Here is a 17,018-nt window from a genome sequence, read left to right as displayed (position 1 = left end):
TTAGAACGCTGGATTCGTCCTCACTTTGATCCCCGTCACATCCGGCGACTTGAGGGTGGGGATTTGTACTGTCTCCCAGGTCACATGCACATTAAAAGATCCTGTGATCGATGTCAGCGTTGGGTGGGTTATGGAAACAAGAACATACCCAGCTTACACACCCCTGATTTTCAACGAAGCATGGCTGCCAACATGGTGGGGTAAAGAAACGAAACAGTCCTACACGTAAAATGTCGCGCGCGCGCGTGTGTGTGTGTGTGTGACAGAAACCCGATTGAATGATACAGGAAGAATGATGAGTGTCCAATGACAGCCGTCAGTCAGCTCTACCGAGGCAGAGCAAAGTGCACACACACACACACACACACACACACACACACACACACACACACACAGAGGCTCGCGCGCGCGCACACACACACATACACACAAGTTTTTAAAAGGATAACGATTAATGATTCCATAGCCTTTTACAGATATTGGCTTTGTGATTTCATATTCATTTCAAACACGCTCGATTGATTCACAGACACAGACACACAGACACACACACACACACACACACACACAGACACACACACACACAGACACACACACACACACACACACACACACACCCTACTGCAGACTCACATAGATATCCACACTCTCATTCACACCTTCACACACAGCGTCCTCACTTCAACACACACCAATACACCCCTTACACACGCATATCCACCCCTCATACACCCACGCACACCCATCAACCCTTTCACACACACACACACACACACACCCGACTGCAGACTCTCTCACACACACACACACACACGCACACTCTCATTGACACTCACACACACAACCTCCTCAACTGAACACACACAAATACACCCCTTACACACGCATATCCACCCCTCATACACCCACCCACATCCATCCACCCTTACACACACACACACACATGCACGCACGCACACACACACACATGCACGCTCGCACACACACACACAAACACACACACACACACACACACACACACACACACACACACACACATCTCAATAACGATTACTGCCGCGCAAGTGCAGCGGAATGGCCCCGCCGCCATTGCTGAAGGAAGAGACGTAGATACTTCCGGTCTCGGAGAACTGTGATTGGCCAACGTGAGAGGAGCGGGTCATGTGACGTCTCCACTTCCGGCAGCAACACACGGTCTCCAGGAAACGATCTCTGAACTTCTTGGTGGAGAAAAAGTAGACGAAGAAATTGGTAGCGTGGGACAGATCCGACAACAGATACACGATCTGGAAAGAGAGAATATTATTTTCATTATTATTATTATCATCATCATCATTGTTATTACTATCATAATTATTATTGATACATGTATAGCGCCTACCAGAGACCAATCTCAATGCGCTTTACAAAAATGGAGTTATTTGCACAGCGGACTGCCTCCCTGGGTAGAGCCTGCTGACAGCTGCCATTCGGCGCTCATCATTCGTTTCCTGTATCATTCACTCAGGTTGTAGAAGGGTGCACGCGGACACATGTATATAAGAGTGATTTTTTTTTCTTGAGAATTTTGCCGGGGACAACCCTTTCTGTTGCCGTGAGTTCTTTTATGCGCGCTAATGTCATGAGAATAAAGCGGAGCGGAAGCCACGTAGTTGTACCGCCCACTTACATCAGGAATATTCACAGGTTCCAGTCCCGTGTACACACACACACACACACACACACACACACACACACACACATTATCAAACAGGATAAAGCTGAACGCTTTTGTAACAAAGTTTTATAACAAAGTTCAGCAGGGATGTTAAATGCATATGTGGAGAATCTATTTCTAGCAAACACATACTCTTTGAATGTCAGAGTCTGAAATCGTTTTTACCCAACTTCTCGGAAAATTCTTGTGAATGTATTTTTGATAATTTCAAGATGTTATCTGCTATTGCAGAAGGTTTGCTGCATAGTCCAACTGGACATTTGTTATAGTTGTTACAGTTGTTTGATGTTAGCGTTTCCTTCTATATTATGCCTATGTTATTTTTTCTAATGCTCTGTATCTTTCCCCACCACACACACACATGCGCACACACGCGCACACACACATACACACACACCATTCTTCACCCTCTGCCCAATACCGTTCCCACCACCACGCCCCGCCCTCCACCACCCAAAGCCCCCCCCCCCCTCCCTTTTTTTGTGTGTCTAATATCACTTAAAGTGGAAGACGTTAAACTGAAGACTACTACTACTACTACTAATAGTGTGTGTGTGTGTGTGTGTGTGTGTGTGTGTGTGTGTGTGTGTGTGCGGGTGTGTGTGTGTGTGGGGTGGGGGGGGGGTGTGGGGTGTGTGTGTGTGTGTGTGTGGGTGGGTGTGGGGTGTGTGTGTGTGTGTGTGTGTGCGTGTGTGTGTGTGTGTGTGTGGTGGGTGGGTGCGTGTGTGTGCGTATGTGTGTGTGTGTGTGTGTGTGTGTGTGTGTGTGTGTGTGTGTGTGTGTTTTGTATTTTCTATGAATTTCCTGCCGCCATCTGTTTGAATCCATTTCCTTGTTGATCAACAAAAATATAACACACACTGGAACACACACATAGATACAGACAGACAGACAGACAGAGAGAGAGAGAGCGAGAGAGAGAGAGAACTTGTGACGGATTTTGCGCATTACAGGTAATGATCAATTACTGCTATTAAGCACGAAATATGCATATGCCTGTATAGTTAGCTATAAATATTATTCATGTCATAGTTTTTGAGGCTTTTCACTCACTTCGATTTACTTGCACATTATCATGGACTAACTTGTATATTATCATGGACGTATTTGTATATTATGATGGGTGGTGAAATGTATTGTGAAGTATTTTTATTGGAACTGCACTGTGAAGCGCTCAGAGCAAAATGTATTCAATTTGGCGATGTATAAATAAACTTCTTCTTGTCCTTGTTCTTGTTCTTCTTCTTCTTATTATTATTGTCATTAGTAGAAGTAGTAGTGGTAGTAGTAGTAGTAATATTACTAATACTATTATTATTATTATTATTATTATCATTGTTCTCATATTACTATTATTGTCATCATCATCGTCATCACTTTTATCAGTATCATTGTCATTATTATTGTTGTTGCATCATTATCATTATTATTGTTGTTGCTGTTGCTGTTGTCGTCGTCGTCGTCATTATCATTATTATTATTATTATCATTGTTGTTGTTGTTGTTGTTGTTGTTGTTATCAATATTATCAACCTATTAACAAATTATCAGTATCATTATTATCATTATTATTATTATTACTATCATTATTACTATCATTATCCTCCTCCTCCTCCTCCTCCTATGACCCCACCTGTTCAATGACCCTGAACTTGGCATCCTGCCGGGTGCGTGGTGTGGGGTTCCAGTAGGGCTTGTAGATGAAAAAGATGCAGTTGGGCAGAGTGAGGACGACAAAGACAACACAGACGACGACCAGCATGATGGTGATTTGACGCTGCTGCCGGATCTTCTCCGTGGCCTGGTTGAACAGCCGCTTGCTGCGTGAGCTGGAGTCCGCTGGGGACACAGAGAAAAGGAGTGAAGGAATGAGTGGAGGAATGAAAGAATGAATAAATGAATCAATTGATTAATTAGTTGATTAATCTTCTCCCTGGCCTAGGTGAAGAGACGACGCGTGGTGCTGTGAAATCCAATGGGATGATGAAGAAAGGAATGAATGAATGAATGAATAAGAACTGAATGAAGAAATGTAGGAAAGAAGGAAACACACACACAAAACCACACACACACACACACACGCGCGCGCGCACACACACACACATGTACATACACATATATACACACACACACAGGCACTCACGCACGCACGCACACACATTCAGACACACGCCCGCGCGCTTGCTTTGTCACATGAAGCAATGAACGTTCTGAATGAGAAAGGGACAGAAAAAGAGAGATAAAAAAATGAACCACAGAGAGAGAGAGAGAGAGAGAGAGAGAGAGAGAGAGAGAGAGAGAGAGAGAGAGAGATACATACATACATACATACAGACAGACAGACAGACAGACAGACAGACAGACAGAGAGTAGTATTATAAAACAGACAAAACAAAATTTTAAAAAAAAAAAATCAATAATGAAAAGACGATAAACAGGCGTTTCACATGCCATTGTTGACCAGAAGCAGTTCTCTGGAGATTCGCATGATGAACATGTTGAAAGCCATACTGTAACGAACAAAACAACCAATCAGAACGACCAGTAGAATTAGTGATTGACAGAAGGACATAAAATGTAACAAACAAACAAACAAACAAACAAAAAAAAGACAAAGAGAAAGGAAAGAAAGAGTAAGAAAACGAAAAGAAAAGGAAAGATCGAGAGAGACAGATAAACGCAGAAATTGTTCCTAAGGCCTGGGAGACTACCATCCACCCCAAAGGAATGTTGTTGAATCGTCTCTATACACTTCTCGGTGTCTGCGGAACTCACTTTTACATGTTCCCAAGGGAAAGAAAAGGGATGCATAAAAGCTAAGCCCTTTGTACAAGGGTACCCTCTCGCGTCCCGGTCAACGAACTCAAGTTCAACATCAAAACTTTAATAAATCTTCTTTTTTTTTTTTTTTATTCAAGAAAGCAGCACATATTTTATGTTTTCTTTTTCAACAAAGCCTTTTCTGTTTCTGTATAGATAGCTAGAAAAGAAAAATATTAATTTATTCTATCATAAGTAAGGCTTGTATTGTCCTACTGTAAAATCTTCGACGAAATAACATAAAACATACCTTTTTTTTTTCACTTGAATATAATTCAAGAAATGGAAGAAGAAGATGCATAAGTTTTCAGTTTCAGTTTCAGTTTCCCAAGGAGGCGTCACTGCGTTCGGACAAATCCATATACGCTACACCACATCTGCTAGGCAGATGCTTGACCATCAGTTTGAATTGAATTGTATTTCTCTTTTTGTAACATCAGATTTCTCTGTGTGAAATTCGGGCTGCTCTCCCCAGGGAGAGCGCGTCGCTACACTACAGCGCCACCCATTAATTTTAATTTTAATTTAATTTTATTTATTTTATTTTCTCCTGCGTGCAGTTTTATTTGTTTTTCCTATCGAAGTGGATTTTTCCACAGAATTTTGCCAGGAACAACCCTTTGTTGCCGTTGGTTCTTTTACGTGCGCTAAGTGCATGCTGCACACGGGACCATCGGTTTATCGTCTCAACCGAATGACTAGTATCCAGACCACCACTCACGGTCTAGTGGAGGTGGAAAAAATATCGGCGGCTGATCCGTGATTCGAACCAGCGCGTTCAGATTCTCTCGCTTCCTAGGCGGACGCGTTATCTCTAGGCCATCACCCCACTCCGCGTAACCCTACGCGCTTGAGCAAGAAGAAGAAGAAGTGGACCACAAACAGTACGAACAAGCAGAAGGACCACAAGGCCAGCAACAAGAGGGAGACAGGTACCCTCGGTGAGCTGTCGCTGGATGGAGGCCGCCCTCTTGATGCCCACAATGATCAGAGTGTTGAACATGGCCAGCAGCACACAGGGCAGCAGAGCGTAGAACGTGGCGTCCACCCAGTACCACACGTAGCTCACAAAGGGCAGGTAGTCTGCAAGTCAGCAGCATCAGCATTCAGTCATTAATACAGAAGAAGAAGGAGGAAAGAAGAAGGAAGAAGGAGGAAGAAGGAGGAAGGAGGAGGAAGGCGGAAGGAGGAAGCAGAAAGAAAGAAAGAAGAAAGAAAGAAGAAGAGGGAGGAATGAGGGGGAAGAAGAAAGAAAGAAAGAAAGAAAGAAAAAAGAAAGAAGAAGAAGAAGTAGAAGAAAGAAGAAGGAAAGAGGGGGAAGGAGGAGGAAGGAGGAAAGAAGAAAGAAAGAAGAAAGAAGGAAGAAGAAGAAGAAGAAGAAAGGAGGAGGAAGGAGAGGGAAGGAGGAGGAAGAAAGAAAAAAGAAAGAAGAAAGAAAGAAAGAAGAAGGAGGAGGAGGAGGAGAAGGAGAAGGAGAAGAAGAAGAAGGAGGAGGAGGAGGAGGAGGAGAAGAAGAAGAAGAAGAAGAAGAAGAAGAAGAAGAACAACAACAACAACAACAACAACAACAACAACAACAACAACAACAACAACAACAGCAGCAGCAACAACAACAACAACGACAACGACAACAATAGACATGTATAATGTGTCATGCATTACGTGTACTGTACATGTACTGGTTAATTCTTGTGTAATGTACAACACTGTTCTGGTTAATGTTCTGGTCAATAAAGCCATGGAGGAAAGATCCACTGGATGTGATGGCCGTGTGGAAATTCCTCATCAACACTGCAGTGCACTGTGCTCGTGTTGTCCCCTGCCCTTTGAAAGGGAGGCAAATGTAACCTGCCTTTATCACAGAGATATGTAGAAGAAAAGAAAAAAAAAGTTAGGCTAGCAAAAAATAGTTTGAGAAAAGAAAAAGAAGGAAAAAAATGCTCACGACACCCAAAAGTTGCAAATGTGAATGACTGCCATGCCTGTAGTGAAATGTCATGTCATGTCATACTTTGTGCATGTACAGTCAAACGAACGTAACTATGTATGTATGTATGTATGTACATATGGGTGTGTGTATGGATGCACGAATTGGTGCATAGACAGATGTAAGAACGGATTTATACAAATGTGCAAAGTTGTGTTTTGTAAAGTGGAAAGGAGTTTATTATAATTAAAAAAAAGCAACATTCGTAAAGATATATGTTTATTTATAAAGCGCCAACCGAACGGTTCTTAGCACATTGCACAATATACGCGGTACAAATAAGACACATGAATATAACTTAAACATAGTATGGATCAGATAATGGCTTGGCTTCGCGGACGAAAAGTTTGGACAGGCGTTGTCCACGTCTGCTGTGGACTGGCTGGTGACTGACCAGGCCAGTTAGGGACAGGCAGGTCCGTCCACTGTGGCTGCAGGGGAAAGCTGTCCTGGGTCGGTTGCCGTGATATCATGGGTCTCCTCTTCCTTCACCCAGACAGTCTGTGTGTGTCACAAGAGGTGACAGCCCTTCACCCAGACAGTCTGTGTGTGTCACAAGAGGTGACAGCCCTTCACCCAGACAGAGTCTGTGTGTGTCACAAGAGGTGACAGCCCTTCACCCAGACAGAGTCTGTGTGTGTCACAAGAGGTGACAGCCCTTCACCCAGACAGTCTGTGTGTTCCACAAGAGGTGACAGCCCTTCACCCAGACAGAGTCTGTGTGTGTCACAAGAGGTGACAGCCCTTCACCCAGACAGTCTGTGTGTGTCACAAGAGGTGACAGCCCTTCACCCAGACAGTCTGTGTGTGTCACAAGAGGTGACAGCCCTTCACCCAGACAGTCTGTGTGTGTCACAAGAGGTGACAGCCCTTCACCCAGACAGTCTGTGTGTGTCACAAGAGGTGACAGCCCTTCAACCAGAGTCTGTGTGTGTCACAAGAGGTGACAGCCCTTCACCCAGACAGTGTGTGTGCCACAAGAGGTGACAGCCCTTCACCCAGAGTCTGTGTGTGTCACAAGAGGTGACAGCCCTTCACCCAGACAGTCTGTGTGTGTCACAAGAGGTGACAGCCCTTCACCCAGACAGTCTGTGTGTGTCACAAGAGGTGACAGCCCTTCACCCAGACAGAGTCTGTGTGTGTCACAAGAGGTGACAGCCCTTCACCCAGAGTCTGTGTGTGTCACAAGAGGTGACAGCCCTTCACCCAGACAGTCTGTGTGTGTCACAAGAGGTGACAGCCCTTCACCCAGACAGTCTGTGTGTGTCACAAGAGGTGACAGCCCTTCACCCAGACAGAGTCTGTGTGTGTCACAAGAGGTGACAGCCTTTCACCCAGACAGTCTGTGTGTGTCACAAGAGGTGACAGCCCTTCACCCAGACAGAGTCTGTGTGTGTCACAAGAGGTGACAGCCCTTCACCCAGACAGAGTCTGTGTGTGTCACAAGAGGTGACAGCCCTTCACCCAGACAGTCTGTGTGTGTCACAAGAGGTGACAGCCCTTCACCCAGACAGTCTGTGCGTGTCACAAGAGGTGACAGCCCTTCACCCAGACAGTCTGTGTGTGTCACAAGAGGTGACAGCCCTTCACCCAGACAGTCTGTGTGTGTCACAAGAGGTGACAGCCCTTCACCCAGACAGAGTCTGTGTGTGTCACAAGAGGTGACAGCACTGCCCCTGCAGAACAGGCAGCCAGACAACAGAACATCTGCTGCAGTCCTGACCGCTCCACCAAGAGAAAACCTGGCCCGACCCAATCCCAGCGGCCCGGAAGCTCTATGGACGACTGGAGGACCTGCGACGTACTGCCGCCTTCGTCAAGGAGACGGAGGAATCCATCTGATAAATGACGAACGAGACAACACGAAGAGGTGACAGCTTGGCGGATGGTGTGTCGCCAGGTCGCACGATGTGCGGAAAGAGTGCACTGTTGTATTTGTATTTGTATTTCTTTTTATCACAACAGATTTCTCTGTGTGAAATTCGGGCTGCTCTCCCCAGGGAGAGCGCGTCGCCATACTACAGCGCCACCCATTTTTTTGTATTTTTTCCTGTGTGCAGTTTTATTTGTTTTTCCTATTGAAGTGGATTTTTCTACAGAATTTTGCCAGGAACAACCCTTTTGTTGCCGTGGGTTCTTTTACGTGCGCTAAGTGTATGCTGCACACGGGACCTCGGTTTATCGTCTCATCCGAATGACTAGCGTCCAGACCACCACTCAAGGTCTAGTGGAGGGGGAGAAAATTTCGGGGGCTGTGCCGTGATTCGAACCAGCGCGCACAGATTCTCTCGCTTCCTAGGTGGACGCGTTACCTCTAGGCCATCACTCCAATGTGACACACCGAGGGATTCTTAGAGTCACTGCCCTCCTGTCAGGGTGGACACTGGAGAGTTCCTCGGGGCAGCACCATCTTGGGGAGGTGGTGGTCTGCAGACCAGCGCACCTGCATCTTCAACAGCATGACCTCGATACTGATGACCTCGACTTGTTGGACAACTTCATTGCTGGTGACAACTTGGCTCCAGCTGATGTTGAGGACGGTGCAGAGGCAGCGTTGCTGGAAACGTTCAAAGTGTGGCAGGTGATGGCGATACGTGACCCATGGAGTGGAGTGATGGCCTAGAGGTAACGCGTCCGCCTAGGAAGCGAGAGAATCTAAGCGCCCTGGTTCGAATCACGGCTGAGCCGCCGATATTTTCTCCCCCTCCGCTAGACCTTGAGTGGTGGTCTGGACGCTAGTCATTCGGATGAGACGATAAACCGAGGTCCCGTGTGCAACATGCATTTAGCGCATGTAAAAGAACCCACGGCAACAAAAAAGTTGTTACTGGCAAAATTCTGTAGAAAAATCCACTTGGATAGGAAAAACAAATAAAACTACACGCAGGAAAAAATACAAAAAAATGGGTGGCGCTGTAGTATGGCGACGCGCTCTCCCTGGGGAGAGCAGCCCGAATTTCACACAGAGAAATCTGATGTGATAAAAAGAAATACAAATACAAATGACTCGGAGCCGTAGAGGGGGGCGGTCAGGACACGGGTTCTGTGCCTGCTGATCTTTGTGCCTTCTTTCAGGTTGGTGTTCCACACTCGTTCCTACAGTCTACCCAAAACACTGACTGCCTTTGCAACTCTGTTGTCAATTTTTGTGTCGATTTTGGAGTCTGATGACACAGTATACCCCAGGTTGCCGAACTGGTGGACTGTCTTCAGCTCTGTGTCACAGGGGTGTGTGAGGAGAGAGGTAATCATCTCGAGGTGCCAGCTGATGGAGAACTTCCGTCTTTTTCAGGCTGACTTCCAGTCCGAAGAACTCGGGAGCTCTTCTAAGAATAAAGTTAATATACATACTCGCAGGAAATACTGTTTTAAGCAAAAAATGTGAAATAACTCACAACTCATACACCTCTCTCACCTCACCCACACTCTTCACTTCCACGCGACGCGAGCGCGCGCGCACGCACACACACACACACACACACACACACACACACACACTCACACACACACACACACACACACACACACTCACACACACACACACACACACACACACACACACACACACACACACACACACACGCACACACACATACACACACACAGACACTCACACACCCACACACACACACACACACACACACACACACACACACACACACACACACACACGCACACACAGACGATGTTGGACAGAGGTGGAGATATAAAGATCTACAGTCTGGAATGTCATTTGAACAACGAAATTCTAAGATTAGGTTTGAAAGATTTCATGGTGGAAATAGTGTTCGATATTTTGTGGTGGGCATTTCTAAAAGCAATGTCCGTGGTGTTCAGATGTTGGGAAACCATCTTAATTTAACTCTTTCCATACGAACGGCGAAAGAGACGACGTTAACAGCGTTTCACCCCAATTACCATCATCAAAATAGTGCACGCGGAAGGCTCTTATACTGAAGAGGTGAATATTGACAAAGAATACCACAATTCTGACGACGGAAGCTAAAGGTTGGGTCATTCAGACACCCACTGGACATCCGAGGGGTCTGCGTAGAGGAGAAGAGAGGACTGGCCGTACTGAGTGAGTTAATGTAGCTTACAGCATGGCAGAGCGCTAAGAGGTCATTGCAGTGCCGAGTACACACACCACTTCTTCACACCACTTGGACAGAACCCAGACTTATATCAAAGGGTCAGTTAAACAACGGTACAAAGACCAGTTCACCCATGTCTCGCTCAGTAAAGTGTAAAAAAAAAGAGAAAAAAAGTTTAAACAAATTACCAATTCATTCACATCTCGCAAAGCTCGTATCAAAATGTAATCAAGTTAAAAGTAGTGATTTCCATCAGTGCCCCCAGTACAAAACAGGACCAGAAGAACTGACTTTTCAAAACACCATATGATAGTCGGTCGTCGTGTCCGACTATGACCATCAGAACAACAGAGGAGGCAACTGCTGTTCCGACTATTTGGGCTAGAATTTGATTATCGTGTAGAGTGTCTTGCCCAAGTACATCCCCACTGTCTTGGCCAAGAGGGTTTTAGGACAGTCGGCGTTGGAATGGTTCCCAAAGGCCAACTAGCCCACAAGGCTGCAGCACTAAGAGCCAGTGCAATTTTGCCTCCTAGTTTGAGAGTCATAGTCCTTCACAAAAACAGACTAAGCTGTAAATGGTTTCCCATGGACTGGAGAAACCATTGATAATACAGCTCTCACTATGCTGTTGGCCCAAATGTAAACTTATGTCAATCTGTGATATAAGCCGAGTGGTGGGCCTTTCAAAACACCAACAGGGGAACTAAAAACACGTCACACACCAGTCAGCATGAAGTGGCAAAACATAAATCACACGAACATGAAATGGAGCAAACACAACATAGGACGTGATTTTATGATGAAATACACCATGGACACTGTGACTGTCGGCCCCACCAACACTTCACCAGATTAAAAAGCAAACCGTTCATGATCACCCTCAGCAAAGCTGTACATTTCGCACGCTCCTGTCTGCTTGTTTCTCTGTTTTCTCGCCTTCTCTCTTATTTCATTTTGTGTACTCTGTCTCTCTGTCTCTGTCTCTCTCTGTGTCTTTCTCGGTCTCTCTCTCTGTCTGTCTGTCTGTCTCTCTGTCTGTCTCTCTCTGTCTGTCTCTGTCGGTCTCTGTCTCTCTCTCTCTGTCTGTCTCTCTCTGTCTCTCACGGTCTCTCTCTCTCTCTCTCTCTCTGCCTCTGTCTCTCTCTGTATGTGTGTCTCGGTCTCTCTCTGCGTCTCTCTCGGTCTCTCTCTCTCTGTCTGTCTCTCCCGGTCTCTCTCTCTCTCTCTGTCTCTCTCGGTCTCTCTCTCTGTCTGTCTGTCTCTCTCTCTCTGTCTGTCTCTCTGTCTCTCTCACTCTCTTTCTACTGCTTTCTGAAATTAGTTTCAGTTTCTCAAGGAGGCGTCACTGCGTTCAGACAAATCCATATACGCTACACTACATCTGCTAGGCAGACGCCTTACAGCAGCATGACCCAACGCGCTTGACAGGCCTTCAGTGCATGCTTATATATTTGTGTACCTATCAGAGTGGATTTCTTTTCACATAATTTTGCCAGAGGACAACACTCTCGTTGCCATGGGTTCTTTTCCGGTGCGCCAAGTGCGTTTCTCGTCTCATCCGAAAGACTAGACATTCAGTATGATTTTCCAGTCAAACTTGGGAGAAAGGGTGAGAGCGGGATTCGAACCCACACCCTCACGGACTCCATGTACTGGCAGCTGAGCGTCTCAACCTTTCTGCCACCGTCCTGCTTAAAAAAATGGAAGGCTTCACGAATGTGTGTTATCCTGAAATCGGCAAGAGGAAGACAAAGAAGGACAAATAGGAGAGATTAATTATTCTTACGAAAATAGATTTTAACTCTCTCGGGACGGTCGGTTTCTCTCTCAATTAATTTCTCCCGCAGAGACCCCGTTCGATGTCGTGTATCTTAACTGGCACAGCTTACAGCTTTCACCGTTAGAAATGCGGTGTATTATTTTGTCTTCATCCACCTTGTGATAAAGTTTTACCTTTTTTCTGTTACAAACGTTGTTTTTTTTCAATGACATCAGCAACGGTTAAGATTCTGCCATCGTCGCCGTTTTGTCGTTCGTACGATGAGAGTTAAAGATATGCAGATTATTGCTGCTGAAATGCAACATCACATACATGGCAAACACCACACAGAAGGTCACAAACAAAACTGAAGCTGACCACGAGGAATGAATTGATAGCTTCTTCTTCTTCTTCTGCGTTCACTCGTATGCACACGAGTGGGCTTTTACGTGTATGACCGTTTTTACCCCGCCATGTAGGCAGCCATACTCCGTTTTCGGGGGTGTGCATGCTGGGTATGTTCTTGTTTCCATAACCCACCGAACGCTGACATGGATTACAGGATTTTTAACGTGCGTATTTGATCTTCTGCTTGCACATACACACGAAGGGGGTTCAGGCACTTAGCAGGTCTGCACATATGTTGACCTGGGAGATCGTAAAAATCTCCACCCTTTACCCTCCAGGCGCCGTCACCGTGATTCGAACCCGGGACCCTCAGATTGACAGTCCAACGCTTTAACCACTCGGCTATTGCGCCCGTCTGAATTGATAGCAAAATGCAACATGAATTTCTGACAAGTCTGGCAGAGCTTTTAGAATATTTGAAAGATGCATCATAAATAAATATCATGCATCATAATTATAGTTCTATAATCTCTGTATGCCACACACACAAAAATGATTAAGGAAATCATCAGGTGAGAAAAAGAAATTGGAAACTGGAATCGAACTTATCTTTTGTTACGAGAGAGAGAGAGAGAGAGAGAGAGAGAGAGAGAGAGAGAGAGAGAGAGAGAGAGAGAGAGAGATTTTCTGAAATTTTCTTTCTTTGTTTTCTTTCTTTTTTCCTTTTTTTTTCACAGATGTGAGAAAAGCATTGCGTGCCGTTTTTTTCTTTCCCAATATCGGATACCCTTGATCGTCTCGCGAGAGTCAGACAAGGTCAACGCGAGGTCACGTGATGAACACAAAAAGTTTCGATTGGTGTGCGCGCTTCAAGCGAGTTCCTGCCAATCACGATACACGACACGTCCTCGGTGACCTTAGCAATGGCAAAAATCGCGTTGTCAAGATGCCTAGAGGCGAAAAGCGCGTATTGTTTGCAAGCCAGCTCTTGCTACGTTTCCTCACATTGTTTGTTTGTTTTCTTTCTTTGTTCATGTTTCTCTGATCAAGGAGGAAAGAAAAGGTGAAGGGCAGAGACACATTTTTTTTGTTCTTTTCAGAATACAAGAAGTGCTTAATGTTTTATATTATCTTTAGATAACTTTTAAAATTCGTTTCCCCATTTACTCTGTTCATATACACAAAGACATATAAAGAAAACAAAACAAAAAAAGAAGAAACACACACACACACACACACACACACACACACACACACACGAAAGAAAAGTACATATGCGTGTAGAACAAAGCGAGTGTGTATCAACGTGCACATGTGAAAAAAAAGGAAAGCAATGTAGGTCCAAATGACTTTGTCAGATTCACATATTAAAGACGTGTAGGTAAAAGTGTGTAAAAGGACACATGTAGATACTATATGGAAAAACAGACCTTCCCTCCCCCCACCCAATCACAGCCCACAAGAGAAAAAAACCCACGTGTTTGCAGGTTCTTTTGTTGTTCCAATAAACACCTTTTCACCACCCGATCTAGTCTTTCTCTTCCGTGTCTGTTCTGCTCTTTTGGTGTGTGTGTGTGTGTGTGTGTGTGTGTGTGTGTGTGTGTGAGCGTGTTTTGGTGGCGGAAACGGGCTGGCGAAGTTAGGGAGGTGAGGTTTCTGGGGGTGGGGGTTTGTTCCCTTGTTTTTTTTCCTCTGCTCCTTATTTGCCACGTGTTACCATCTACCTCAGACTTTTGGTGTGCATAAAATCATGCATCTAAAAGTTTAACTTTTGACCCAGCCCAGTTTTCTCTCTCTGTGTCTGTCTTCCTGTCAGACAGACTGACAAACAGGCAAACAGAGTGGGACAGACAGACAGACAAACAGGCAGACAGAAAAAGTAAGAGATAGACCAACATACAGATAGAGATAAAGAGATAGAAAACAAACACACACACACACCCACACACACGAGAGAGAGAGAGAGAGAGAGAGAGAGAGAGAGAGAGACAGACAGACAGACAGACAGACAGACAGACAGAGACAGACACACAGACAGACAGCCAGCCAACCAGACTGTATACAGGACACAGAGGCAGGCAAATTATAGGAAGTTTCTCATTTTTACTCACTGGAGAAAGCAACATGGCCAGCCATGTATGCCCCCCTCCCCCAGCCCTATCTTTCTCACACAGAATACCAGACACGTCTAACCACCATGTGGAAGTCAGACAAGTTCAACGTGGACACACATGATGGAACAAAAACACGTCTGACTGATGAGCACGCTCCAGACAAGGCAGGCAGAGCCAGCAAGACAAGGCAAGGCAAGGCAAGGCATGGCAAGGCAAGGCATGGCAAGGCAAGGCAAGGCAAGGCAAGGCACGGCAGAGCCAGCAAGACAAGGCAAGGCATGGCAAGGCATGGCAAGGCACGGCACGGCACGGCACAATGTTTGCTTCACGTGCCCCTGAGGACACTGAAACACTGGACACTGAATGATGTGGAAAGCAAAGCAAAACGGCCACTCGAGTAAACAACGAAATACACACTGGTCAACTTTGTTCAGTCCGAAACATGTAGTTGTATTGTTCATGCTCACAATATATAGATATATATATAACATGCATTTAACTCACTCAGTACGGCAAGTCCTCTCTTCTCTACACAGACCCCTCGAACGTCCAGTGGGTGTCTGAATGACCCAACCTTTAGCTTCCGTCGTCAGAATTGTGGTATTCTTTGTCAACATTCACGTCTTCAGTATAAGAGCCTTCCGCTTGCAATATTTTGATGATGGTAATTGGGGTGAAACGCTGTTAACGTCGTCTCTTTCGCCGTTCGTATGGAAAGAGTTAAAAGACACGTATGTGTTTCCATAATCAAGAAAACACATGGGATTAAAAAGGTACAATATAATTTACATTGACATCTCTGTGAACGCTTTATGTAGTAAGAACAATCAACAATATCAACTCTTCAGATACATGAACTTGTTTGAAAGTTTAAAGAGATCCTATATTACATTGACCTGGCACCGTGAATCAGAACCAGATTAACAAATAGTAAAGAGTGGTGACTCTCTCCATTAACAAGGTACACAACTTCACGTCAGTGCTGCTTATGCTGCCGATTCAGCTAGCACACAGGTAAATAAAAGGTACATTGGAACAAACCCAGACACTTCCTCGAAAAAGGAAGCGCCAGCCTGTCCTTATACCGATCATTTGACATATGCACACAACAGCAAAGACAGAAGAAATGTGCAAACACAAATTAGCTTTTATTCAAGACTGGCATAGTCTCTTCAATCCTGAACAAGCCACACAGAACACATGGACAATACAGAACAAACACATGGTTGCCTCGGTGGTTTTTCAACTGGAAATTAACAAACAATGAGGCCAGGAGATGAAATGATTAACAAATAGTAAAGAGTGGTGAATCTCTCCATTCACAAGGTACACAACTTCAAGTCAGTGCTGCTTTCGCTACCGATTCAGCTAGAATTAGAATCAGGACGTCATTTCTGTCCTTGCCACAGACGCAATTATCTTCACCAGCAACAAAAACAGTTCTATCGATACGAAATACTTATGAAAGAGAGAAAGGGTTTATTTTCAGCATATTCATCCCCCCCCCAACCCCCCAGAATCCATGCAGTAAGCAGAACTGAACGGAGTTCTGGACAGTAAGCGAGTCGTGGCCCGATTCATCGTCCGATGATCTTCAAAGGCAACATCGCTTTGTCAAGACACCAAGTATCCATTGTTTACTTGCCAGCTCTCGGCAAGTCACGTCACAGCTTTTTGTTTTGGTGTTTTTTTTGTTTTGTTTTTGTTTTTATTTGTTTTGTTTGTTTGTTTGTTTTTTCAATGGAGAGATCGGAAGCGTCAGACGGGGGTGTTATTTTTGTTGTGGGGGCGTTTGATTCCTGAATGTTTTCTGTTTTTGTTGTTGTTGTTATTGTTGTGTGTGTGTGTGTGTGTGTGTGTGTGTGTGTGTGTGTGTGCACAGTACTCCCAGCCCTCTCTGCTCTTCCTGTGTGTTGTTCTTTATTCTGTATTCCTCTCTCGCTAGGCCTCGCCCCTCCCATTCTTCTCTTTGTGAGAGAGGCTGGAACAATATCAGACGCCAAGACGTCGTTTTCCATTGTTGCCAATGTTTGGACCTATGTGTTTTCTGTTACAGCTGTGTCTTTGGGTCTCCCGCACAGTGTCTTCTGCCTCTTCCCTCCTACACTGCTGCTGGGTCCCCTGTCTCACTGCCTCTTCCTCTGGCACATCTGACAGGACCTCCTTGATTGCTTTG

The 17,018-nt window shown here is 45.2% G+C and overlaps 1 protein-coding gene across 2 annotated transcripts in view; it reads right to left on the bottom strand.

Annotated features, from left to right (window-relative positions):
- Positions 1 to 1,032: 1,032 nt before the first annotated feature.
- Positions 1,033 to 17,018, bottom strand: part of LOC143276587 (delta-type opioid receptor-like) — a 308,131-nt gene continuing 292,145 nt past the window's right edge. For both annotated transcript variants that reach the window (XM_076581188.1, XM_076581187.1), the window contains exons 5-7: positions 5,474 to 5,620; positions 3,351 to 3,556; positions 1,033 to 1,286 (exon numbers count right to left, since the gene is read on the bottom strand). In XM_076581188.1, coding sequence (XP_076437303.1) covers positions 1,041 to 1,286; positions 3,351 to 3,556; positions 5,474 to 5,620 — 599 coding nt within the window. In that variant the 3' untranslated portion in view covers positions 1,033 to 1,040. The remainder of the gene's footprint in view (positions 1,287 to 3,350; positions 3,557 to 5,473; positions 5,621 to 17,018) is intronic.

This window comes from Babylonia areolata, chromosome 32 (assembly GCF_041734735.1).
Source record: "Babylonia areolata isolate BAREFJ2019XMU chromosome 32, ASM4173473v1, whole genome shotgun sequence".
In the NCBI taxonomy this organism is placed as follows: domain Eukaryota; kingdom Metazoa; phylum Mollusca; class Gastropoda; order Neogastropoda; family Buccinidae; genus Babylonia; species Babylonia areolata.
This window is presented reverse-complemented; position numbering and strand designations above follow the sequence as displayed.